The 27150-nt window shown below is 47.1% G+C and overlaps 1 protein-coding gene across 4 annotated transcripts in view; it reads right to left on the minus strand.

Moving 5' to 3' along the window:
• NAALADL1 (N-acetylated alpha-linked acidic dipeptidase like 1) overlaps positions 1-26247 on the minus strand; it is an 80490-nt gene extending 54243 nt beyond the window's left edge. The window contains exons 1-2 of one of the 4 annotated variants that reach the window (XM_056528477.1): positions 26036-26247; positions 14336-14508 (exon numbers count right to left, since the gene is read on the minus strand). In XM_056528477.1, the coding sequence (XP_056384452.1) occupies positions 14336-14508; positions 26036-26232 (370 nt within the window). In that variant the 5' untranslated portion in view covers positions 26233-26247. Of the gene's footprint in view, positions 1-4084; positions 4189-13273; positions 13394-14335; positions 14509-26035 lie in introns of those variants that run through there. The other 3 variants (XM_056528480.1, XM_056528478.1, XM_056528479.1) reach the window with 3 other exon arrangements.
• Between the last annotated feature and the right edge of the window lie 903 nt (positions 26248-27150).

Raw genomic sequence — 27150 nt, forward strand, 5'->3', positions numbered from 1 at the left:
CCACCCCTATGCAAATCCCTAATTTAGGCCTCAAATGCGCATGGCGCTCTCACTTTGGAGCCCTGTCGTATTTCAAGGCAACAGTTTAGGGCCACATATGGGGTATCGCCGTACTCGAAAGAAATTGCTTAACAAATTTTGGGGGGCTTTTTCTCCTTTTACCTCTTATGAAAAGGTAAAGTTGGGGTCTACACCAGCATGTTAGTGTAAAAAAAAAACATTTTTGTACACTAACATACTGGTGTTGCCCCATACTTTAAAATTTCACAAGCGGTAAAAGAAAAAAAGCCTCCAAAATTTGTAACGCAATTTCTCCTGAGTACGGAGATACCCCATATGTGGGCGCAAAGTGTTCTGGGGACGCACAACAAGGCTCAGAAGGGAGAGTGCACCATGTAAATTTCAGGTCTAAATTGGTGATTTGCACAGGGGTGGCTGATTTTACAGCGGTTCTGACATAAGTGCAAAACAATAAATACCCACATGTGACCCCATTTTGGAAACTATACCCCTCACGGAATGTAATAAGGGGTACAGTGAGCATTTACACCCCACAGGTGTCTGACAGATCTTTGAAACAGGGGTCTGTGAAAATGAAAAATACAATTTTTAATTTGCACAGCCCACTGTTCCAAAGATCCGTCAAATGCCAATGGGGTGTAAATTCTCCCTGCACCCCTTATTACCTTCCCTGAGGGGTGTAGTTTTAAAAATGGGGTCAAATGTGGGGGGGTCCACTGTTCTGACACCACGGGGGGCTTTGGAAATGCACATGGCCAAATTCTCTCTCCAATAGCTCAATGATGCTCCTTCTCTTCTGAGCATTGTAGTTCGCCCCAGTGCACTTCACGTCCACTTATGGGGTATTTCCATACTCAGAAGAGATGGGGTTACAAATTTTGGGGGGTATTTTCTGCTATTATCCCTTGTAAAAATGTAAAATTTGGGGGAAAACAAGCATTTTAGTGTAAAAAAAAAAAATTTTTTTTTACATATGCTAAAGTCGTGAAACACCTGTGGGGTATTAAGGTTCACTTTACCCCTTGTTACGTTCCCCAAGGGGTCTAGTTTCCATAATGGTATGCCATGTGTTTTTTTTTTGCTGTCCTGGCACCATAAGGGCTTCCTAAATGCGGCATGCCCCCAGAGCAAAATTTGCTTCCAAAAAGCCAAATGTGACTCCTTCTCTTCTGAGACCTGTAGTGCGCCAGCAGAGCACTTTTCATCCCCATATTGGGTGTTTTCTGAATCGGGAGAAATTGGGCTTCAAATTTTGGGGGGTATTTTCTGCTATTACCTTTTTTAAAAATGTAAAATTTTTGCTAAACCAAGCATTTTTGGTAAAACATTTTTTTTTTCTTTACATATGCAAAAGTCGTGAAACACCTGTGGGGTATTAAGGTTCACTTTATCCCTTATTACGTTCCTCAAGGGGTCTAGTTTCCAAAATGGTATGCCATGTGTTTTTTTTTTTTGCTGTCCTGGCACCATAGGGGCTTCCTAAATGCGACATGCCCGCCGAGCAAAATTTGCTCTCAAAAAGCCAAATATGACACCTTCTTTTCTGAGCATTGTAGTTCGCCCGTAGTGCACTTCAGGTCAATTTATGGGGTACCTCCATACTCATAAGAGATGGGGTTACACATTTTGGGGGTATTTTCTGCTATTAACCCTTGCAAAAATGTGAAATTTGGGGGGAAACACACATTTTAGTGAGAATTATTATTTTTTTTTTTTACATATGCAAAAGTCATGAAACACCTGTGGGTATTAAGGCTCACTTAATTCCTTGTTACGTTCCTCAAGGGGTCTAGTTTCCAAAATGGTATGCCATGTGTTTTTTTTTTGCTGTTTTGGCACCATAGGGGATTCCTAAATGCAACATGCCCCCCAAAAACTATTTCAGAAAAACGTACTCTCCAAAATCCCTTTGTCGCTCCTTCGCTTCTGAGCCCTCTACTGCGCCCGCCGAACAATTTACATAGACATATGAGGTATGTGCTTACTCGAGAGAAATTGGGCTACAAATTCAAGCATAAATTTTATCCTTTTACCCCTTGTAAAAATTCAAAAATTGGGTCTACAAGAACATGCAAGTGTAAAAAATGAAGATTTTGAATTTTCTCCTTCACTTTGCTGCTTTTCCTGTGAAACACCTAAAGGGTTAAAACACTTACTGAATGTCATTTTGAATACTTTGGGGGGTGCAGTTTTTGTAATGGGGTCATTTATGGGGTATTTCTAATATGAAGACCCTTCAAATCCACTTCAAACCTGAACTGGTCCCGGAAAAATAGCGAGTTTGAAAATTTTGTGAAAAATTGTAAAATTGCTGCTGAACTTTGAAGCCCTCTTGTGTCTTCCAAAAGTAAAAACACGTCAATTTTATGATGAAAATATAATGAAGACATATTGTATATGTGAATCCAAAAAATATATATTTGGAATATCCATTTTCCTTACAAGCAGAGAGCTTCAAAGTTAGAAAAATGCAAAATTTTCAATTTTTTCATCAAATTTGGGGATTTTTCACCAAGAAAGGATGCAAGTTACCACAAAAATTTACCACTATGTTAAAGTAGAATATGTCACGAAAAAACAATCTTCGAATCAGAATGATAACTAAAAGCATTCCAGAGTTATTAATGTTTAAAGTAACAGTGGTCAGATGTGCAAAAAAGGGCTGCATCCTAGAGGTGAAAATGGGCTGTGTCCTTAAGGGGTTAAAGGAGTACTTGATTTAAAGGGAAACTATTTATTTATTTTTTTAATCAACTGGTGCGAGAAAGTTAAACAGATTTGTAAATTACTTTTGTTAAAAAAATCTGATTCCTTCCAGTACTTACCTTTCTTTTTTTTAAATAATTTTTCTTTTAATACATAATTATAAAAGGTAAACATACAACAAATCCTTATTTAAATTATTCTAGTCCTCCCCCCCCCCCCCCCACCTAACTCCTCCACAGGCAGCACAAACCTTCTTTTTTTAGATAATGGGAAATGGGGGATCTGACCAGTAACTATTTCCTATTCTCTAATAATATATATTAAAAAAAAATTTAATTTGGGGATTTCCAATTCCTAACAATCATTAATCTGGCATAAAAAATCATTCTCATACACACTTTCTTTTTTTCCCCGAGGTCCTCCTTAATGGCCCCCAATATGGCTACTTTTGGTGAAAAATCAATTAGAACCCCCATCTCTCTGTCAATAAACTCATAAACTTCTCTCCAAAATTTGGACAGTTCAGGGCAATCCCATAACATATCAAGCTGTCCGGCCCCACTCTGTTTACACCGACTGCAGTTACTATGATTTCTTAGTCCTATTGTTTTTTTTTTTTTTTAAATAAGGGCGTATAATATAATCTATGAACTATGTTAAATTGTATTAACTTATGGTTTAAGTTTATTATGCCTTGTCCTATGTTTTTTTTACACTATTTCCCACTCTATCTTATCAATATAACCAATCTCCTCCTGCCATTCCTTGTAAGACCTATGAACCTTAAGTCCCTTATTTGTACTCATTATCAGTTTGTATATATTAGATATATGATTTTTTTTTATCCTGTGAGTTAATATCTTTTCCAATAGAATAGGGTAAGTGGAGTATATCTTTCCCCCATTCCTTTTATATTCCCTGAAAATGTATTTGAGACCCTTATAATTCAACCACCTTCCAGTACTTATCAGCTACTTTATACAACAGAGGAAGTTCTTTTCTTTTTGAATTTCTTTTCTGTCTGACCACAATGCTCTCTGCTGACACCTCTGTCCATGTCAGGAACTGTCCAGAGCAGGAGAGGTTTGCTATGGGGATTTGCTCCTGCTCTGGACAGTTCCTGACACGGACAGAGGTGTCAGCAGAGAGCACTGTGGACAGACTGAAAATAACTACTCAACTTCCTCTGGAGCATCCAGCAACTGATAAGTACTGGAAGGATTAAGATTTACAAATCTGTTTAACTTTCTGGCACCAGTTGATAAAAAAAAAAAAAAATGTTTCCTCTGGATTAACGCTTTAAACAATTTCCTTGTTCATCCTAACTCTGGTGCTGTATTTTAGTCAAATATTTTACCTGGTGGGGGTTCAATGTAGCAGATGTTAAAGTCCTTCACATGCATGTGTTTTCCTGGTACTGTCCTGCTCAGGTGCAGTCCTTTACTTAGATGATATGCTATTGTTATACCGGTACTACTCCAAACACTGATGCTGGCAGCAGTACAGACAGGGAATCTTAAAGGGGTACTCCGGTGGAATTTTTTTTAACCCCTTAAGGACGCAGGACGTAAATGTACGTCCTGATGAGGTGGTACTTAACGCACCAGGACGTACATTTACGTCCTGAGCATAACCGCGGGCATCGGAGCGATGCCCGTGTCATGCGCTGCTGATCCCGGCTGCTGATCGCAGCCAGGGACCCGCCGGCAATGGTCGACGCCCGCGATCTCGCGGGCGTCCGCCATTAACCCCTCAGGTGCCGGGATCAATACAGATCCCGGCATCTGCGGCAGTTCGCGATTAAAATGAACGATCGGATCGCCCGCAGCGCTGCTGCGGGGATCCGATCATTCATAACGCCGCACGGAGGTCCCCTCACCTTCCTCCGTGCGGCTCCCGGCGTCTCCTGCTCTGGTCTGTGATCGAGCAGACCAGAGCAGGAGATGACCGATAATACTGATCTGTTCTATGTCCTATACATAGATCAGATCAGTATTAGCAATCATGGTATTGCTATGAATAGTCCCCTATGGGGACTATTCAAGTGTAAAAAAAAATGTAAAAAAATGTAAAAGTAAAAGTAAAAAAAAAGTGAAAAATCCCCTCCCCCAATAAAAAAGTAAAACGTCCGTTTTTTCCTATTTTACCCCCAAAAAGCGTAAAAAACATTTTTTATAGACATATTTGGTATCGCCGCGTGCGTAAATGTCCGAACTATTAAAATAAAATGTTAATGATCCCGTACGGTGAACGGCGTGAACGAAAAAAAATGAAAAAAGTCCAAAATTCCTACTTTTTTAATACATTTTATTAAAAAACAAATTTTAAAAAATGTATTAAAAGTTTTTTATATGCAAATGTGGTATCAAAAAAAAGTACAGATCATGGCGCAAAAAATGAGCCCCCATACCGCCACTTATACGGAAAAATAAAAAAGTTATAGGTCATCAAAATAAAGGGATTATAAACGTACTGTCACGATGCCGGCTGGCAGGTAGTGGATCCTCTGTGCCAGAGAGGGATTGGCGTGGACCGTGCTAGTGGATCGGTTCTAAGTCACTACTGGTTTTCACCAGAGCCCGCCGCAAAGCGGGATGGTCTTGCTGCGGCGGTAGTGACCAGGTCGTATCCACTAGCAACGGCTCAACCTCTCTGACTGCTGAAGATAGGCGCGGTACAAGGGAGTAGACAGAAGCAAGGTCGGACGTAGCAGAAGGTCGGGGCAGGCAGCAAGGATCGTAGTCGGGGGCAACGGCAGGAGGTCTGGAACACAGGCTAGGAACACACAAGGAAACGCTTTCACTGGCACAATGGCAACAAGATCCGGCGAGGGAGTGAAGGGGAAGTGAGGTATAAATAGGGAGTGCACAGGTGAACACACTAATTGGAACCACTGCGCCAATCAGCGGCGCAGTGGCCCTTTAAATCGCAGAGACCCGGCGCGCGCGCGCCCTAGGGAGCGGGGCCGCGCGCGCCGGGACAGGACAGACGGGGAGCAAGTCAGGTACGGGAGCCGGGATGCGCATCGCGAGCGGGCGCTACCCGCATCGCGAATCGCATCCCGGCTGGAGACGGTATCGCAGCGCACCGGGTCAGTGGAGCTGCCCGGAGCGCTGCGGTAGCGAGAGAGAAGCGAGCGCTCCGGGGAGGAGCGGGGACCCGGAGCGCTCGGCGTAACAGTACCCCCCCCCCTTGGGTCTCCCCCTCTTCTTAGAGCCTGAGAACCTGAGGAGCAGACTTTTGTCTAGGATGTTGTCCTCAGGTTCCCAGGATCTCTCTTCAGGTCCCTCCCAATCCACCAAAAAGAACCTTTTTCCTCTGACCGTCTTGGAGGCCAGTATCTCTTTCACTGAGAAGACGTCAGAAGAACCGGAGACAGGAGTGGGAGAAACTAATTTGGGAGAGAAACGGTTGATGATGAGTGGTTTAAGAAGAGAGACATGAAAGGCATTAGGAATACGGAGAGAAGGAGGAAGAAGAAGTTTGTAAGAGACGGGATTAATTTGGCACAAGACTTTGAAAGGACCAAGATAGCGTGGACCCAGTTTGTAACTGGGGACACGAAAGCGGACATATTTAGCGGAGAGCCATACCTTGTCTCCGGGAGCAAAAATGGGGGGAGCTCTTCTTTTCTTATCGGCAAACTTTTTCATGCGAGATGAAGCCTGTAAAAGAGAATCTTGGGTCTCTTTCCATATGGTGGAAAGATCACGAGTCACTTCATCTACAGCGGGCAAACCAGAGGGCAAGGGAGTAGGGAGGGGGGGAAGAGGGTGACGGCCGTACACCACGAAAAATGGGGATTTGGAGGAAGATTCAGAGACTCTAAAGTTATACGAGAATTCGGCCCATGGTAGAAGATCTGCCCAATCATCCTGGCGGGAGGAAACAAAATGTCGTAAATAATCACCCAAGACCTGGTTAATTCTTTCTACTTGTCCATTGGATTGAGGATGATATGCAGAAGAAAAGTTTAATTTAATCTTGAGTTGTTTACAGGGAGCCCTCCAGAATTTTGACACGAATTGGACGCCTCTATCCGAGACTATCTGTGTGGGCAACCCGTGAAGACGAAAAATGTGTACAAAAAATTGTTTAGCCAACTGAGGCGCTGAAGGAAGACCAGGAAGAGGGATGAAATGTGCCATCTTGGAGAATCGATCAACGACCACCCAAACAACAGTGTTGCCACGGGATGGGGGTAGGTCTGTAATAAAATCCATACCAATCAGAGACCAAGGCTGTTCAGGGACAGGCAGAGGATGAAGAAAACCAGCGGGCTTCTGGCGAGGAGTCTTATCCCGGGCACAGACAGTGCAGGCTCGCACAAAGTCCACGACATCCGTCTCCAGAGTCGGCCACCAATAGAAGCGAGAGATGAGTTGCACAGATTTCTTGATGCCTGCATGACCTGCGAGATGGGAGGAGTGACCCCATTTGAGGATTCCGAGGCGTTGGCGTGGAGAGACGAAGGTCTTTCCTGGAGGAGTTTGCCTGATGGAGGCTGGAGAAGTGGAAATCAGGCAGTCAGGAGGAATGATGTGTTGCGGAGAGAGTTCAACTTCCGAGGCATCCGAGGAACGAGAGAGAGCATCGGCCCTAATGTTCTTATCGGCAGGCCGAAAGTGAATTTCAAAGTTAAATCGGGCAAAGAACAGAGACCACCTGGCCTGGCGAGGATTCAGCCGTTGGGCAGACTGGAGATAGGAGAGGTTCTTGTGATCGGTGTAAATAATAACTGGAAATCTTGATCCCTCCAGCAGATGCCTCCATTCCTCAAGTGCTAATTTAATGGCTAGAAGCTCTCGATCCCCGATGGAGTAGTTCCTCTCCGCCGGAGAGAAGGTCCTAGAAAAAAAACCACAAGTAACAGCATGCCCGGAAGAATTTTTTTGTAGAAGGACCGCTCCAGCTCCTACAGAGGAGGCATCAACCTGCAATAAGAAGGGTTTAGATGGGTCAGGTCTGGAGAGCACGGGAGCCGAAGAAAAGGCAGACTTGAGCCGTTTAAAGGCGTCTTCCGCTTGAGGAGGCCAAGACTTGGGATTGGCATTTTTTTTGGTTAAAGCCACGATAGGGGCCACAACGGTAGAAAAATGTGGAATAAATTGCCTGTAATAATTGGCGAACCCCAAAAAACGTTGGATAGCACGGAGTCCGGAGGGGCGTGGCCAATCTAAGACGGCAGAGAGTTTGTCTGGATCCATTTGTAGTCCCTGGCCAGAGACCAAGTATCCTAGGAAAGGAAGAGATTGGCATTCAAACAGACATTTCTCTATCTTGGCATAAAGTTGATTGTCACGAAGTCTCTGAAGAACCATACGGACATGCTGGCGGTGTTCTTCTAGATTGGCAGAAAAAATCAGGATATCGTCCAGATATACAACAACACAGGAGTATAAGAGATCACGAAAAATTTCATTAACAAAGTCTTGGAAGACGGCAGGGGCGTTGCACAGGCCAAAGGGCATGACCAGATACTCAAAGTGTCCATCTCTAGTGTTAAATGCCGTTTTCCATTCATCCCCCTCTCTGATGCGGATGAGATTATAAGCACCTCTTAAGTCCAGTTTGGTAAAGATGTGGGCACCTTGGAGGCGATCAAAGAGTTCAGAGATGAGGGGTAGGGGGTAGCGGTTCTTTACCGTGATTTTATTAAGACCGCGGTAGTCAATGCAAGGACGTAGAGAGCCATCTTTTTTGGACACAAAGAAAAATCCGGCTCCGGCAGGAGAGGAGGATTTACGGATAAAGCCTTTTTTTAAATTTTCCTGGATGTACTCCGACATAGCAAGAGTCTCTGGGGCGGACAGAGGATAGATTCTGCCCCGGGGTGGAGTAGTGCCCGGGAGGAGGTCAATAGGACAATCATAAGGCCTGTGAGGAGGTAGAGTCTCAGCTTGTTTTTTGCAAAAAACATCCGCAAAGTCCATATAGGCCTTAGGGAGACCGGTTACAGGGGGAACCACAGAGTCACGGCAAGGGGTACTGGGAACCGGTTTTAGGCAGTCCTTGAAACAAGAGGGCCCCCAACTCTTGATCTCCCCAGTGGACCAATCCAGGGTTGGGGAATGGAGTTGAAGCCAGGGTAGTCCAAGGAGGATTTCGGAAGTGCAATTGGGGAGGACCAAAAATTCAATCTTCTCGTGATGAGGTCCGATGCACATTAGAAGGGGCTCCGTGCGGAAACGTATGGTACAGTCCAATCTTTCATTGTTTACACAATTGATGTAGAGGGGTCTGGCGAGACTGGTCACTGGGATGTTGAACCTGTTGACGAGAGAGGCTAAAATAAAATTTCCTGCAGATCCGGAATCCAAGAAGGCCATAGTAGAGAAGGAGAAGGTAGAGGCAGATATCCGCACAGGCACAGTAAGACGTGGAGAAGCAGAGTAGACATCAAGGACTGTCTCACCTTTGTGCGGAGTCAGCGTACGTCTTTCCAGGCGGGGAGGACGGATAGGACAATCCTTCAGGAAGTGTTCGGTACTGGCACAGTACAGGCAGAGATTCTCCATGCGGCGTCGTGTCCTCTCTTGAGGTGTCAGGCGAGACCGGTCGACCTGCATAGCCTCCACGGCGGGAGGCACAGGAACGAATTGCAGGGGACCAGAGGAGAGAGGAGCCGGGGAGAAAAAACGCCTTGTGCGAACAAAGTCCATATCCTGGCGGAGCTCCTGACGCCTTTCGGAAAAACGCATGTCAATGCGAGTGGCAAGATGGATGAGTTCATGTAGGTTAGCAGGGATTTCTCGTGCGGCCAGAACATCTTTAATGTTGCTGGATAGGCCTTTTTTAAAGGTCGCGCAGAGGGCCTCATTATTCCAGGATAATTCTGAAGCAAGAGTACGGAATTGTACGGCGTACTCGCCAACGGACGAATTACCCTGGACCAGGTTCAACAGGGCAGTCTCAGCAGAAGAGGCTCGGGCAGGTTCCTCAAAGACACTTCGAATTTCCGAGAAGAAGGAGTGTATAGAGGCAGTGACGGGGTCATTGTGGTCCCAGAGCGGTGTGGCCCATGACAGAGCTTTTCCAGACAGAAGGCTGACTACGAAAGCCACCTTAGACCTTTCAGTAGGGAACTGGTCCGACATCATCTCCAAGTGCAGGGAACATTGGGAAAGAAAGCCACGGCAGAATTTAGAGTCCCCATCAAATTTATCCGGCAAGGATAGTCGTAGACCAGAAGCGGCCACTCGCTGCGGAGGAGGTGCAGGAGCTGGCGGAGGAGATGATTGCTGAAGCTGTGGTAGTAGCTGCTGTAGCATCACGGTCAGTTGAGACAGCTGTTGGCCTTGTTGCGCTATCTGTTGTGACTGCTGGGCGACCACCGTGGTGAGGTCGGCGACAACTGGCAGAGGAACTTCAGCGGGATCCATGGCCGGATCTACTGTCACGATGCCGGCTGGCAGGTAGTGGATCCTCTGTGCCAGAGAGGGATTGGCGTGGACCGTGCTAGTGGATCGGTTCTAAGTCACTACTGGTTTTCACCAGAGCCCGCCGCAAAGCGGGATGGTCTTGCTGCGGCGGTAGTGACCAGGTCGTATCCACTAGCAACGGCTCAACCTCTCTGACTGCTGAAGATAGGCGCGGTACAAGGGAGTAGACAGAAGCAAGGTCGGACGTAGCAGAAGGTCGGGGCAGGCAGCAAGGATCGTAGTCGGGGGCAACGGCAGGAGGTCTGGAACACAGGCTAGGAACACACAAGGAAACGCTTTCACTGGCACAATGGCAACAAGATCCGGCGAGGGAGTGAAGGGGAAGTGAGGTATAAATAGGGAGTGCACAGGTGAACACACTAATTGGAACCACTGCGCCAATCAGCGGCGCAGTGGCCCTTTAAATCGCAGAGACCCGGCGCGCGCGCGCCCTAGGGAGCGGGGCCGCGCGTGCCGGGACAGGACAGACGGGGAGCGAGTCAGGTACGGGAGCCGGGATGCGCATCGCGAGCGGGCGCTACCCGCATCGCGAATCGCATCCCGGCTGGAGACGGTATCGCAGCGCACCGGGTCAGTGGAGCTGCCCGGAGCGCTGCGGTAGCGAGAGAGAAGCGAGCGCTCCGGGGAGGAGCGGGGACCCGGAGCGCTCGGCGTAACACGTACTAATTTGGTTAAAAAGTTTGTGATTTTTTTTAAGTGCAACAATAATATAAAAGTATATAATAATGGGTATCATTTTAATCGTATTGACCCTCAGAATAAAGAACATATGTCATTTTTACCAGAAATTGTACGGCGTGAAAACAAAACCTTCCAAAATTAGCAAAATTGCGTTTTTCGTTTTAATTTCCCCACAAAAATAGTGTTTTTTGGTTGCGCCATACATTTTATGATATAATGAGTGATGTCATTACAAAGGACAACTGGTCGCGCAAAAAACAAGCCCTCATACTAGTCTGTGGATGTAAATATAAAAGAGTTATGATTTTTAGAAGGCGAGGAGGAAAAAATGAAAACGTAAAAATTAAATTGTCTGAGTCCTTAAGGCCAAAATGGGCTGAGTCCTTAAGGGGTTAAAGGGGTACACCGCTGGAAAAAAAATTAACTCAGTTAAATCAACTGGTGCCAGAAAGTTAAACAGATTTGTAAATTTCTTCTATTAAAAAATCTTAAACCTTCCAGTACTTATAAGCTTCTGTATGCTCCACGGAAAGTTCTTTTCTTTTTGAATTTCCTTTCTGTCTGACCACAGTGCTCTCTGCTGACACCTGTTACGCCGAGCGCTCCGGGTCCCCGCTCCTCCCCGGAGCGCTCACGGCGTCTCTCTACCTGCAGCGCCCCGGTCAGTCCCGCTGACCGGGAGCGCTGCTCTGACATGGCCGTCAGGGATGCGATTCGCACAGCGGGACGCGCCCGCTCGCGAATCGCATCCCAAGTCACTTACCCGTCCCGGTCCCCTGCTGTCATGTGCTGGCGCGCGCGGCTCCGCTCTCTAGGGCGCGCGCGCGCCAGCTCTCTGAGACTTAAAGGGCCAGTGCACCAATGATTGGTGCCTGGCCCAATTAGCTTAATTGGCTTCCATCTGCTCCCAGACTATATCTGTTCACTTCCCCTTCACTCCCTCGCCGGATCTTGTTGCCTTAGTGCCTAGAGAAAGCGTTTACTGTGTTTGTCCATACTGTGTACTTGACCTCCTGCTATTGCCATATTGACTACGATCCTTGCTGCCTGCCCCGACCTTCTGCTACGTCCGACCTTGCTCCTGTCTACTCCCTTGTACCGCGCTTATCTTCAGCAGTCAGAGAGGTTGAGCCGTTGCTAGTGGATACGACCTGGTTGCTACCGCCGCTGCAAGACCATCCCGCTTTGCGGCGGGCTCTGGTGAAAACCAGTAGCAGCTTAGAACCGGTCCACTAGCACGGTCCACGCCAATCCCTCTCTGGCACAGAGGATCCACCTCCTGCCAGCCGAATCGTGACAACACCCTTTTAGGAACTGTCCAGAGTAGGAGCAAATCCCCATAGCAAACCTATACTGCTCTGGACAGTTCCTGACATGGACAGAGGTGTCAGCAGAGAGAACTGTGGTCAGACAGGAAGGAAATTAAAAAAAGAACTTCCTGTGGAGAAAGCAGAACCTATAAATACTACAAGGATTAAGATTTTTTAATAGAAGTAATTTACAAACCTATTTAAATTTTTGTCATTAGTTGATTTCAATTTTTTTTTCCAGTGGAGTACCCCTTTAAAGTCATTTATAAACCTGTTGACTTGGACTTCCACCTCAGTATCAAAAAGAGTAGCATTGTGGGAGCATTTGGAGAGGTCTAGTTGGTTGCAAATGTCAAGGGCCCTTAGGAGAGTTAAGTTTAGGCAAAAATGCAGTGTTCATTCTGGGTAGTGAGCCAATGGAGAGCCACACACGTTATAAAGAAATACTGTGTGCAGTCCTCATATAAGACTGATCAAGAGAACTAAGACAATCTCTTGCAGTTACTGAGACATGTGGGGAATAAGAATGTTTATGACTAACCTCTAGCCCTTTCTCTCTCTCCAATCTGATGTTGAGTCAGTACAACCCTAAGGGTACGTTCCCACACGGCGTATTTTGCTGCGTATTTGCTGCGTATTTGCTGCGTATTTGCTGCGTATTTGGTGCTGCGTATTTTCCTACCCATTGACTTCAACAGAGAAAATAAAATATGCAGCAGCAAATACGCAGCAAATACGCCGTGTGGGAATGTACCCTAAGGGTGCTTTCACACGTGCGTATTTTCTGCTGCAGATCAGCTACAGATTTGCTTCAGCAGATTTTGCTGCCCATTGAAGTCAATGGGCAGCAAAATCTGCAGCAGCAGATCTGCAGTAAAAATATGCATGTGTTTTAATCTACCGTATATACTCGAGTATAAGCCGAGTTTTTCAGCACGATTTTTCGTGCTCAAAACACCCCCCTCGGTTTATACTCGAGTGAACTCTCCACCTGTCAATCCCTTCATCAGTGGTCTTCAACCTGCGGACCTCCAGATGTTGCAAAACTACAACTCCCAGCATGCCCTGACAGCCTTCGTCATCATCCAGACCCCCCTTTAGTTTTCTACTCACCTCCCCTCCGTGGGAAGGAAGGGTGAGCTGGTCTGGGCCATCTATGCTGCAGGGACCGTCTGATGGGGAGGGTTAGTCGTTCCGGGCTGTACATTTTCACCGGGAGGCCCTCTTCTCCGCTTCGTGCCGGCCCCGGACTAGAGACATTGCCTTGACGACGACGCACAGGGACGTTCATGCGCAGGGACATCTGCTGCGCATGAACGTCCCTGTGCATCGTTGTCAAGGTAACGTCACCAGTCCGGGGCCGTCCCGGAGCGAGCGGAGAAGAGGGCCTCCCAGTGAAAATGTACAGCCCGGAACGACTAACTCTCCCCACCGGACGGTCCCTGCAGCATAGATGGCCCAGACCAGCTCACCCTTCCTTCCCACTGAGGGGTGGTGAGTAGAAAACTAAAGGCGGGGTCTGGATGATGATGCCGATGGCTGTCCGGGCATGCTGGGAGTTGTAGTTTTGTAACATCTGGAGGTCTGCAGGTTGAAGACCACTGAGGGGATAGACAGGCGGTGATGATGAAGGGGGGGGGGGATGATGACAGGGTGATGATGACAGGGTGATGATGAAGGGGGGGTGATGATGACGGGGGTGAAAATGACAGGGTGATGATGACAGGGGTGATAATGACAGGGTGTTGATGATGGGAGTGATAATGGCAGGGTGATGATGACGGGAGTGATAATGACAGGGTGATGATGACGTGGGTGTTAATGACGGGGGTCTGGATGATGACAGGGTGGATGATGACAGGCGGGGGATGATGTATTTCCCACCCTAGGATGATAGTCAAGTCAATAACTTTTCCTGGGTTTTTGGGGTGAAATTAAGGGCCTCGGCTTATATTCGGGTCGGCTTATACTCGAGTATATACTAGAAAAAAGCATAATCACTAATAATATGCTCTTGAATATATTTCTACCAACTATTAAACTAATGTTCTGTTTTTTTTTTTTTACTTACATAGGAAACAACAGGAGGCATTATATAATTTCCATTGGCTGCAGGATTCTCACGTGGTAATAAACACTTTTCTTCTTTTTTTGTGCCATGTGGCTCTTACATACCTACTTGAACATTGTTGGGAGTGTCTGCTCTAGGGAAGGATAGGTAGACATCATATCTTTCCTCCTTAGCATCATCAAGCCCAATTTTTGGGTCTTTCCATTGATTGAGGACCAACTTCACAGTATCTTCATCCCCCTTAGTTGTGGCCATATGAGGATGTTGACTAAGTTTCCTGTACAAATGGGAGATAGCTTTGTTATACGTGTGGATCACACAGAGAAATGACCTTAGAAATCCTCCAAAGTAATCAGAATGGGTGAATTGTAACCATCTGATCCTTTCTCCTAAGATAAGATAAGATGACTTCCAACCACTTTCTCCCTTCATAGATATAACTGGGCTGTTCAGCTGAGCAAAATTGGTATATTAACCCCTGCATGAAAATGAGAAAGCAAATTCCGCAGAAATTAATTGCCCTTTCACTTCAATGGAATTCCTGCAGCGGAAATTCTGCTGTGTGAATGGGACAGAGGAATCCCATTGAAGTACCTCACTTTTTCCCTTTTTCATTTTTTGCATTATACCTTTATAGCATTTCATGTTTTATCTGTATCTTTGTGCTAGCAGTGCGCTGCTGTATTCTCCTGTTTATGTATATTCAGCCTAGCAGCGTGCACCTGTATGCCAGGTCCATGCAGTAGTTTCGGTATCAGTATGTGCTGGCCAACTTTTCCTTGAAGTGTATGGCTATAAATTCATGCAGAATTCTATGCAGACATACTGGCATGTGAACATAGCATTAAATTTGCCCATATTGCCCAAACAGTTCCACTTATTTTTATAATTGTCACATTCCAAGAGCTATAACTTTTTATTTTCCGTCAACATGTGTTTTTTTTGTTTTTTTTTAAAGACAGGTTGTATTTTTTTATGTCACCTTTTTGGGGTTGATATAACTTTTTGATTACATTTCATTCATTTCATTCATTTGTCTTAAATTTACTCACTGTCCGTAAAAAATTACATTATAATTATTTTCTCTATGTCAGCATGATTACCGTGAAATATATCTTAGATAGTTTTTTACATTGTACTATTTTGCCATAATAGAATAAATGTTTATTAAAAATTAAAAGTTTGCTGCCACATTCCAAGACCCATACCTTTTGAATTTTTTTTCTTGACAGAGCTGGATTGGGTCTTTTTTTGTGTGTAAAAAAACCCGTAGTCTATTTGTATCATTTAGGCAGAAATAATAACAACATTTTTTCCATTTTTTTACAATGTTCACCTGTTACGCCGAGCGCTCCGGGTCCCTGCTCCTCCCCGGAGCGCTCGCGGCGTTTCTCTCTCTGCAGCGCTCAGGTCAGACCCGCTGACCCGGAGCGCTGCACTGACATTGCCGGCGGGGATGCATCCCAAGTCACTCACCTGTCCCGGTCCCCGGCTGTCTCGTCCTGGCGTGCGCGGCTCCGCTCCTTAGGGCGCGCGCGCCAGCTCTCTAAGATTTAAAGAGCCAGTGCACCAATGATTGGTGCCTGGCCCAATCAGTCTAATTAGCTTCCACCTGCTCCCTGTCTATTTAAACTCACTTCCCGTTCACTTCCTTGCCGGATCTTTGCCATTGTGCCTGGAGAAAGCGTTTATTGTGTTTGCCATTACTGCGTTCCTGACCTCTTGCTATATCCATTGACTACGAACCTTGCCGCCTGCCCCGACCTTCTGCTACGTCTGACCTTGCCTCTGTCTAGTCCTTCTGTCCCACACCTTCTCAGCAGTCAGCGAGGTTGAGCCGTTGCCGGTGTATACGACCTGGTTGCTACCGCCGCAGCAAGCCCATCCCGCTTTGCGGCTGGCTCTGTTGAATACCAGTAGCAACCTAGAACCGGTCCACCGACACGGTCCACGCCAATCCCTCGCTGACACAGAGGATCCACATCCAGCCTGCCGAATCCTAACAGTAGATCCGGCCATGGATCCCGCTGAGGTCCCGCTGCCAGTTGTCGCTGACCTTACCACGGTGGTCGCCCAGCAGTCGCAACAGATTGAGCAACTTGGACAACAGTTCGCCCAACAAGGACAGCAGCTGTCGCAGTTGACCGCCATGCTACAGCAACTTCTGCCACAGCTACAGCAGCAACCATCTCCTCCGCCAGCTCCTGCACCTCCTCCGCAGCGAGTGTCCGCTCCTGGCCTCCGCTTGTCCCTGCCGGACAAATTTGATGGGGACTCTAGACTTTGCCGTGGTTTCCTGTCACAATGTTCCCTACATTTGGAGATGTTGTCGGACCATTTTCCTACAGAACGCTCGAAGGTGGCTTTCGTGGTCAGTCTCCTGTCTGGGACTGCCTCCGTACAGTCCTTTTTCACTGAGATTCGAAGTGTCTATGAGGAACCAGCCCGAGCTTCCTCTGCCGAGACTGCCCTGCTGAACCTGGTCCAGGGTAATTCTTCAGTAGGCGAGTATGCCATCCAATTTCATACTCTCGCCTCCGAATTATCTTGGAATAACGAGGCCCTCTGCGCGACCTTTAAAAAAGGCCTATCCAGTAACATCAAAGATGTGCTGGCCGCACGAGAAATTCCTGCCAACCTGCATGAACTTATCCATTTGGCCACCCGCATTGACATGCATTTTTCTGAAAGACACCAGGAGCTCCGCCAGGAAAAAGACCTTGATCTCTGGGCACCTCTCTCACAGTATCCTATGCAATCTTCCCCTGTGCCTCCCGCCAAGGAGGCTATGCAAGTGGATCGGTCTCGCCTGACCCATGAAGAGAGGACTCGCCGCAGAGATAAAAATCTATGTTTGTACTGCGCTAGTACCGAACATTTCTTGGTGGATTGCCCTATTCGTCCTCCACGTCTGGGAAACGCACGCACCCAGCTCAAGTGGGAGTGGCGTCTCTTGGTCTGAAGTCTGCTTCTCCACGTCTCACTGTGCCCGTACGGATTTCTCCTTCTGCCAACTCCTCCTTCTCAGCTGTGGCCTTCTTGGACTCTGGTTCTGCGGGAAATTTCATTTTGGCCTCTTTTGTTAATAAGTTCAATATCCCTGTGACCCGTCTCGCCAAGCTGCTCTACATTTCCTCGGTCAACGGAGTGAAATTGGACTGCACTGTGCGTTATCGCACAGAACCCCTGCTCAATTGAACTTTTTGTTTTGCCCAACTGCACCTCTGAAGTCCTCCTTGGTCTGCCATGGCTCCAACGCCACTCTCCTACCCTTGATTGGACCACCGGGGAGATCAAGAGCTGGGGTGCTTCTTGCCACAAAAAATGCATCACATCTGCTTTCAGTCCTGCCAGTCAAACCCCTATGTCTCCTCCTATACCTGGTCTCCCCAATGCCTCTCAGGACTATGCCGTGCCTCCTCATAGCACCCGTCCTGGTAACACTCTGCCCCGTGCCAAGCCTCACCCTCTGCCCCCCCTCCCTATTCCCACTCCTTCTGAACTGTCTGCCGTTCATGAGCATACCCAGGACTTCACTGTCCCCCAGAATGAGACTCTACAATCGCTCCCAATGTCCTCGTCCCATGTGGAGTGACATCCGGACAAAAAGAGGGGGATACCTAAGTGGGAGGTACTGTTACGCGGCATTTCTCTCTCTGCAGCACCCCGGTAAGACCCGCTGACCCGGAGCGCTGCACTGACATTGCCAGCGAGGATGCGATTCGCATATCGGCACGCGCCCGCTCGCGAATCGCATCCCAAGTCACTCACCTGTCCTGGTCCCCGGCTGTCTCGTCCTGGCCGCTCCTTAGGGCGCGCGCGCGCCAGCTCGCTAAGATTTAAAGGGCCAGTGCACCAATGATTGGTGCCTTGCCCAATCAGTCTAATTAGCTTACCTGTCTATTTAAACTCACTTCCCCTTCACTTCCCTGCTGGATCTTGTTGCCATTGTGCCTGGAGAAAGCGTTTATTGTGTTTTCCATTACTGTGTTCCTGACCTCTTGCTATATCCATTGACTACGAACCTTGCCGCCTGCCCTGACCTTCTGCTATGTCTGACCTTGCCTCTGTCTAGTCCTTCAGTCCCACGCCTTCTCAGCAGTCAGCGAGGTTGAGCCGTTGCCGGGGGATACGACCTGGTTGCTACCGCCGCAGCAAGACCATCCCGCTTTGCGGCGGGCTCTGGTGAATACCAGTAGCAACCTAGAACCGGTCCACCGACACGGTCCACGCCAATCCCTCGCTGACACAGAGGATCCACATCCAGCCTGCCGAATCCTAACATCACCATTATAAATAATGATATGCTTTTTTTTTTTTTTTTTTTTATAGTTCGGGTCGTTACAAACATGACAACAAAAAATATGTATTGGTTTTTAAATTCCATTATGTTTTATTAGAAAAATATATATATTTTTACAAGACCGATTAGGAGACTTTAACACTGCACATTATACTGACAGCCAATGTATACAGCCGGGCCTCAGAGGTATATATACATGACAGGTCTAGGGGGCCTTCATTAGGCCCCCAGATGCTTTGGAAGCCCATTGGCACCTGGCAACCATGTTGGGATGATAGAGCCCCCCAAATTCCTTACATGCCTTGGTCATTATTTGACCATGGCATGAAAGTGGTTAAACTGCTAGCATTGGCGGTTTCTCCAGGTGCCAGGTAGCTAGGCTGCCAACGTGAAAAGACCTTTTAGCTACCGACATACATACCTGTATGTGCGGTCACTAGAGTGTTACGAACTAAATAAATCCAATCTATTATTGGAAAGTTGGGATCCATATTAATTCAATAAATCAAAACTTAGCCTTTATTGTAGACCAATTAAAAAATCAATACCAATTTTTTTTTATTGGTCTATAATAAAGGCTACGTTTAAATTTATTGAATTAATATGGATCCCAGTTTTTCAATAATGGATTGTGCTTTACGGTGGGATAGTAGTCAGTACCCAGACTGGGCTATCTGTTTTGTATAATTTACTAAAAAAAAATCCAAGTGCAAACTTTCCAAAGCCGCCAACAACAGATCACCCCTTAACCCCTGAAGGACCCAGCCCATTTTCACCTAAAGGACCCGGGCATTTTGGAAACTACACCCCTCAAGGAACGTAACAAGGGGTACAGTGAGCCATAACAGCCCACAGGTGTTTGATGACTTTTCGATAAAGTTGGATGTGTAAATGAATTTTTTTTTCACTAAAGTGCTGGTTTTCCCCCAAATTTTACCAGGGGTAATAGGAGAAAATCCCCCCCCCCCCCCCCAAAAAAAAAATAATTGTAACCCCATTTCTTCTGAGTATGGAAATACCCCATGTGTGGACGTCAAGTGCTCTGCTGGCGCACCACAATGCTCAGAAGAGGAGTCACATTTGGCTTTTGGAAAGCAAATTTTGCTGAAATGGTTTTTGGGGGGCATGTCGCATTTAGGAAGCCCCTATGCCAGAACAGCAAAAAAAAAATAAAAAATCCACATGGCATACTATTTTGGAGCCTCAAAGGAGTACTCTAGTCCAGAGTATTCCTGCTCCGTTCTGCCCGGGCTACAAAATAAATGAAAATGAACCCTCACTCACCTCCCTGGGTTCCCGCCGAGCGCCACTACAGCTGTTCGGTCCTCCGGTCCATCCTCTTCATACTTCCTGGTGTAACGAAGCGTCACATGGCTCTCAGCCTATCGGCCGAGGCTGAACATCGCGGTGGCCGGCGATAGGCTGAGCGCCATGTGACGCTTCGTTACACCCGGAAGAATGAAGAGGATGGACCGGAGGATCGAACAGCTGTAGTGGCGCTCTGCGGGAACCCAGGGAGGTGTGTGAGGGTTCATTTTCATTTATTTTGCAGCCCGGGCAGAACGGAGCAGGAATACTCTGGACTAGAGTACTCCTTTAACACCCCACAGGTGTTTGACAAATTTCCGCTAAAGTTGGATGTGAAAATGAAAATTTTTATTTTTATCACTAAAATACTGGTGTTACCCCAAATTTTGTTACCCCAAAAAGGGGTAATAGGAGAAAAAGCCTCCCAAAATTTGTAAATACGGAAATACCCACATGTGGATGAAAAGTGCTCTGCGGGCGTACAACAATGCTCAAAAGTGAAGGATCACAATTGAGCTTTTGGAGAGCCAGAACAGCGGACCCCCCCCCCCCCCCACACACACACATGTGACCCCATTTTGGAAACTACACTCCTCACAGAATTTACTAAGGGGTGCAGTGAGCATTTACACCCCACTGGTATCTGACAGATCTTTGGAACAGGCTTCAATTAAAAAAATAATAATTTGGGCGGGGGGGGGGGGTCCACTGTTCTGGCACTATGGGAGCTTTGTAAACACACATGGCCTTCAATTTCGGACACATTCTCTCTCCAAAAGCCCAATAGCGCTCCATCTCTTCTGAGCATTGTAGTGCCCCAGCAGAGCACTTTTCATCTACAAATGGGGTATGTTCTTACTCAGTGGAAATGGGGCTACAAATTTTAGGGGGATTTTTTCCTATTCTCCCTTGTGAAAATAAAAAATTTAGGGTCACCAGCATTTTAGCGAATAAAATTGCTTTTTTTCATTTTCACATCCAACTTAACACCTGTGGGGTGTTAAGGCTCACTATACCCCTTGTTACATTCTGTGAGGGGTGTAGTTTCCAAAATGGGGTCACGTCACATGTGGATATTTATTGTTTTGAGTTCATGTCAGAACTGCTGAAAAATCAGCCACCCCTGTGCAAATCACCAATTTAGACCTCAAATGTACATGGTGCGCTCTCACTTCTGAGCCATGTTGTGTGCCTGCAGAGCATTTTACGCCCACATATGGGATATTTGCGTACTCAGGAGAAATTGCATTTTGGGGTCTTTTTTTCCTTTTAAATTAAAAGTATAGGGCAACACCAGTATGTTAGTTAAATTTTTTTAATTTTTTACACTAACATGCTGGTGTAGACCCCCAACTTTACCTTTTCATAAGGGGTAAAAGGGGAAACAGCCCCCCAAAATTTGTAGTATAATTTTTCTCCAATACTGGAGTTGTTTTTCAACAGCTGGAGGCTCCGTTTTGGAAACACTGCCATACAAGTCTTTTTTATTTATTTATTGAGGGGGGGGGGGCACTGTGTAAGGGTATATGTAGTGTTTTACTTTTTATTTTGTGTAGTGTAGTGTAGTGTTTTTAGGGTACATTCACACAGGCGGGGATTTATAGTGAGTTTCTCGCTGGGAGTTTGAGCTGTGGCGGAAAATTTGCTGCATCTCAAACTTGCTGCGGAAAACTCGATGTAAACCCCCTCCCGTGTGAGTGTATCCTGTACATTCACATATGGGGGGGGCAGACCTCCAGCTATTGCAAAACTACAACTACTAGCATGCACTGACAGACCATACATGCTGGGAGTTGTAGTTATGCAGCAGCTGGAGGCACATTGGTTGCGAAACACAGAGTTTGTTACTTAACTCAGTGTTTGGCAACCAGTGTGCCTCCAGCTGTTGCAAAGCTAGAACTCCCAGCATGTACAGTCTCTCAGTGCATGCTGGCAGTTTTTGTTTGGCAACATCTGGAGGCACACTGGTTAGGACACTTATAATCACCAGCTAATTGATTTTTAGAGATGCATAATGTAGGGACTCATTGTTTAGAGATGTATTGGGAGAGCATTTAAAAGGTCAGGCTGTCAACACATACCTATGAAGATGTTTTTGTTAACCCCTATGGGTTAAATTGTTGCTTATATTAATATCCCAGTCCTTACTCCCAAAACAATAAACCATCCCTGTTACGCCTAGCGCTCCGGGTCCCCGCTCCTCCCCGGAGCGCTCACGGCGTCTTTCTCCCTGCAGCGCCAGAGCGCTGCACTGTCATGGCCGTCGGGGATGCGATTCGCACAGCGGGACGCGCCCGCTCGCGAATCGCATCCCAGGTCACTTACCCGTCCCGGTCCCCTGCTGTCATGTGCTGGCGCGCGCGGCTCCGCTCTCTAGGGCGCGCGCGCGCCAGCTCTCTGAGACTTAAAGGGCCAGTGCACCAATGATTGGTGCCTGGCCCAATTAGCTTAATTGGCTTCCACCTGCTCCCTGGCTATATCTGATCTCCTCCCATGCACTCCCTTGCCGGATCTTGTTGCCTTGTGCCAGTGAAAGCGTTTAGTGTGTCCAAAGCCAGTGTACCTGAACTTCTGCTATCCATCCTGACTACGAACCTTGCCGCCTGCCCCCGACCTTCTGCTACTTCTGACCTTGCCTCTGCCTAGTCCTTCTGTCCCACGCCTTCTCAGCAGTCAGTGAGGTTGAGCCGTTGCTAGTGGATACGACCTGGTTGCTACTGCCGCAGCAAGACCATCCCGCTTTGCGGCGGGCTCTGGTGAAAACCAGTAGCCTCTTAGAACCGGTCCACTAGCACGGTCCACGCCAATCCCTCGCTGACACAGCGGATCCACAACCCGTAGCCGAATCGTGACAGTAGATCCGGCCATGGATCCCGCTGAGGTGCCGCTGCCAAGTCTCGCTGATCTTCCCACGGTGGTCGCTCAGCAATCGCAGCAGATTGCCCAACAAGGACAGCAGCTGTCGCAGTTGACCACCATGTTACAGCAACTTCTGCCTCTGCTACAGCAGCAACCATCTCCTCCGCCAGCTCCTGCACCTCCTCCGCAGCGAGTGGCCGCTCCTAACCTACGCTTGTCCCTGCCGGACAAATTTGATGGGGACTCTAAACTCTGCCGTGGATTTTTGTCTCAGTGTTCCCTGCATATGGAGATGTTGTCGGACTTGTTTCCTACAGAACGGTCTAAGGTGGCGTTCGTAGTGAGCCTTCTTTCAGGAAAGGCCTTGTCTTGGGCCACACCGCTCTGGGACCGCAATGATCCTGCCACAGCCACAGTCCAGTCCTTCTTCGCTGAAGTCCGGAGTGTCTTCGAGGAGCCAGCCCGAGCTTCTTCTGCCGAGACTGCCCTGTTGAACCTGGTCCAGGGTAATTCTTCAGTGGGCGAGTACGCCATCCAATTCCGTACTCTTGCTTCCGAGTTATCATGGAATAACGAGGCTCTCTGCGCGACCTTTAAAAAAGGCCTATCCAGTCGCATCAAGGATGTGCTGGCCGCACGAGAGATTCCTGCCAACCTCCAAGAACTCATCCATTTGGCTACCCGCATTGACATGCGTTTTTCTGAGCGACAGCAAGAGCTCCGCCAGGAAAAAGACTTAGATCTCTGGGCACCTCTCCCACAGCATCCTTTGCAGTCTACGCCTGGGCCTCCCGCCGAGGAGGCCATGCAAGTGGATCGGTCTCGCCTGACCCAGGAAGAGAGGAAGCGCCGTAGAGAAGAAAATCTCTGTCTGTACTGTGCCAGTACCGAGCATTTCTTGGTGGATTGCCCTATCCGTCCTCCACGTCTGGGAAACGCACGCACGCACCCAGCTCACGTGGGTGTGGCGTCTCTTGGTTCTAAGTCTGCTTCTCCACGTCTCACGGTGCCCGTGCGGATTTCTCCTTCAGCCAACTCCTCCCTCTCAGCCGTGGCCTGCTTGGACTCTGGTGCCTCTGGAAATTTTATATTGGAGTCCTTTGTGAATAAATTCAGCATCCCGGTGACCCGTCTCGTCAAGCCGCTCTACATTTCCGCGGTCAACGGAGCCAGATTGGACTGCACCGTGCGTTACCGCACAGAACCCCTCCTCATGTCTATTGGACCCCACCTCGAGAGGATTGAGCTCTTCGTTCTCCCCGGCTGTACCTCTGAGGTTCTCCTCGGTCTGCCATGGCTCCGGCTTCATTCTCCCACCCTTGATTGGACCACCGGGAAGATCAGGAACTGGGACTCTGCCTGCCATAAGAAGTGCCTCTCCCCCCCTCCCAGTCCCGTCAAGCAAACCTCAGTGCCTCCTCAGGGCTCCCGTCCTTGTGTCTCCCTGCCCCGTGCCAAGCTTCACCCTCTGCCCTCCCTCCCCATTCCAACTCCTGCTGTACTGCCTGCCGTTGAGGAAACCCTCCATTCTTTCCCGGTGTCCTCATCCCAGGGGAGGCAGTCACCGGACAAAAAAAAGGGAGACCTAAGGGGGGGGGTACTGTTACGCCTAGCGCTCCGGGTCCCCGCTCCTCCCCGGAGCGCTCACGGCGTCTTTCTCCCTGCAGCGCCCCGGTCAGTCCCGCTGACCGGGAGCGCTGCACTGTCATGGCCGTTGGGGATGCGATTCGCACAGCGGGACGCGCCCGCTCGCGAATCGCATCCCAGGTCACTTACCCGTCCCGGTCCCCTGCTGTCATGTGCTGGCGCGCGCGGCTCCGCTCTCTAGGGCGCGCGCGCGCCAGCTCTCTGAGACTTAAAGGGCCAGTGCACCAATGATTGGTGCCTGGCCCAATTAGCTTAATTGGCTTCCACCTGCTCCCTGGCTATATCTGATCTCCTCCCATGCACTCCCTTGCCGGATCTTGTTGCCTTGTGCCAGTGAAAGCGTTTAGTGTGTCCAAAGCCAGTGTACCTGAACTTCTGCTATCCATCCTGACTACGAACCTTGCCGCCTGCCCCCGACCTTCTGCTACGTCTGACCTTGCCTCTGCCTAGTCCTTCTGTCCCACGCCTTCTCAGCAGTCAGTGAGGTTGAGCCGTTGCTAGTGGATACGACCTGGTTGCTACTGCCGCAGCAAGACCATCCCGCTTTGCGGCGGGCTCTGGTGAAAACCAGTAGCCTCTTAGAACCGGTCCACTAGCACGGTCCACGCCAATCCCTCGCTGACACAGCGGATCCACAACCCGTAGCCGAATCGTGACAATCCCTACCAAAATATAACCAAAATACCAAAATTGCATTGAAAAGTGGTCTTCTATGGGGCTGATCTTCTCAAAAAAGATGGCAAGTATGTATAATATAACTAAAGATCTGTCACAGAATATCTGATCTGGATAAGGCAAGGTCTTTTCTTTTCAAAAAGGCAGTGTTTTGGAGAGGTTTTAGGGTAGTACAAAAATTCCTGCATATTATAATATACACCACCCCTAAAACTGTTGGAGGGGGTGGGTTTATAATAACCCCATGTGTATTGCCACTAATTGTAGCGTTCTTAGGGGAATCCCTAAGTTAGGGTCCATTCACATCTTGTTTTGCGTATCCAGTTGTACCCCATACATTTCAATGAGCCATCCGGAGTCAGCAAGTGTCACCAGTCTGCTCATTTTCAGACCATATCTGTTTTTTGAACAAGACAGAAAACCACAGCAGACCAGGGTTTTTAGCTCAAGACCAACCAAAAAAGCTAAAATTTTACATTTTTAGTCTGGTTCAAAAACCGAATATGGTCAGAAAATGTGTGGTCCGGTGACACTCGCTGACTCTGGTCGGCTCATTGAAATAATTGGGATACAGCAGAAGGGGGTTTTGAAATATCTCTAACAGATGATCAATTCCCCTGACTGGGGAGACAATTTAAATATTTGCTCTTATTATAACATTCTAAACATTAGATGTACCCCATTCTGCCTATTCAGAATTGTATGACAGCTAGATGAAAATCCTAGTTTTCTAGTAATTCGTTCTTCATTGTTATAAAATAATAGCATTTTACAGTCCACATACATACACAGTTTACATGGAACTAAACTGAAAATGAATGTCCATTATTTGCCCAACATTACAAACTATACATAACAATGTTTAGCAAATGTATTACATTTTCTAGTGGACAAAAATTCTATAAGGCCTTCTACCATCTTGGAAGACCAAATTATTTGCACATCTACCTAATATCACAGGATCTATTATAACTGATATGTGCATCATTATGCAAAAATGTTTTTCACTCACCTGAGATTTTCCCTGATGCTACTGGCATCTACTTCTTTCATAAACTCCTGAATGAACTGTTCATCGACATCTTTAGTTTGGTCTGTAGCCAATGGTGTTGTGGAGTTCTTTGAGATGCCAAAGTGTCCAATGAGTAGTCCAATGGCTAATATCACCAATCCCCCAAAAATACCACCAACTATTTTCCATACATTCATTGTGACTTCCGACACTCAAAAGAAGAAAATGGCTCTCGTCTGTCAACTTTTTATAAAACGATTATCTCATTATGACCTTGGTTTAGATTTGTTTCGAGATAAAAAAGTGAGATGTTCTTACACCATATATGACAGTGCAAGTAACATATTACCATTTTACAGCTTTACCGCTTTTTTTGTAAGTCAAAGTGACCAAAATCTGTCCTTTGTCCCTTGGTGAACTTAGCAGAATACAATTATGATGGTATTTATTGTAGGGCAATGGTAATTTATATTATTGAATAACATTTGAAATGAGTTCATACAGTGCAGTACTCACTAAAGATGTATGTCATTCAGTAACATGGTACTAAGTTTTATAACTACCTATTAAACTATCTGTACATCTTTTAAACATTAAAGTTTATTTCACATGCAAAACAAGACAATCTACCTTTGGCCCAAAAGATTATTATTTAACCAGACTGTGAATAGGTGTGAATAGCTGTGAATAGTGTCGGATGAGACTGTGTTGCAGAAGGAAGCTGTGTGTGGTGCCAGTATGGCAGCAAACGACTTCCTCTATTGGTCTGTATGTATTTTATGTGCCGCTGTAAGGTATTACTATATCTTCTTGTAAGTTTAGTGGCATAGAGATTTTTTTCTTCCCCATTAATGTTCCACACACAGTGCCCTGGATTAGTAGGCATCCTGTGTCCCACCATTTAGTAATTCCATGTGTCGCCCATATGCTCATGCCTTTGGCTCGTGTCATCAGTGGAAGTGGGTGATTGTCCTCCCATCTCTGAGGGAGAGAACAGAAAAATGTCAAAGTAAGGCTAGGTTTCCATTTGGTCTTTTTTGCAAAAAACGCCAATAAAAATGCCCATTCTGCCACACTGCGTTTTGTCAGTGAAAAAATGCTGCAGCCAGATGTTA

Source organism: Hyla sarda, chromosome 6 (genome assembly GCF_029499605.1).
Source record: "Hyla sarda isolate aHylSar1 chromosome 6, aHylSar1.hap1, whole genome shotgun sequence".
Taxonomy (NCBI): Eukaryota; Metazoa; Chordata; class Amphibia; order Anura; family Hylidae; genus Hyla; species Hyla sarda.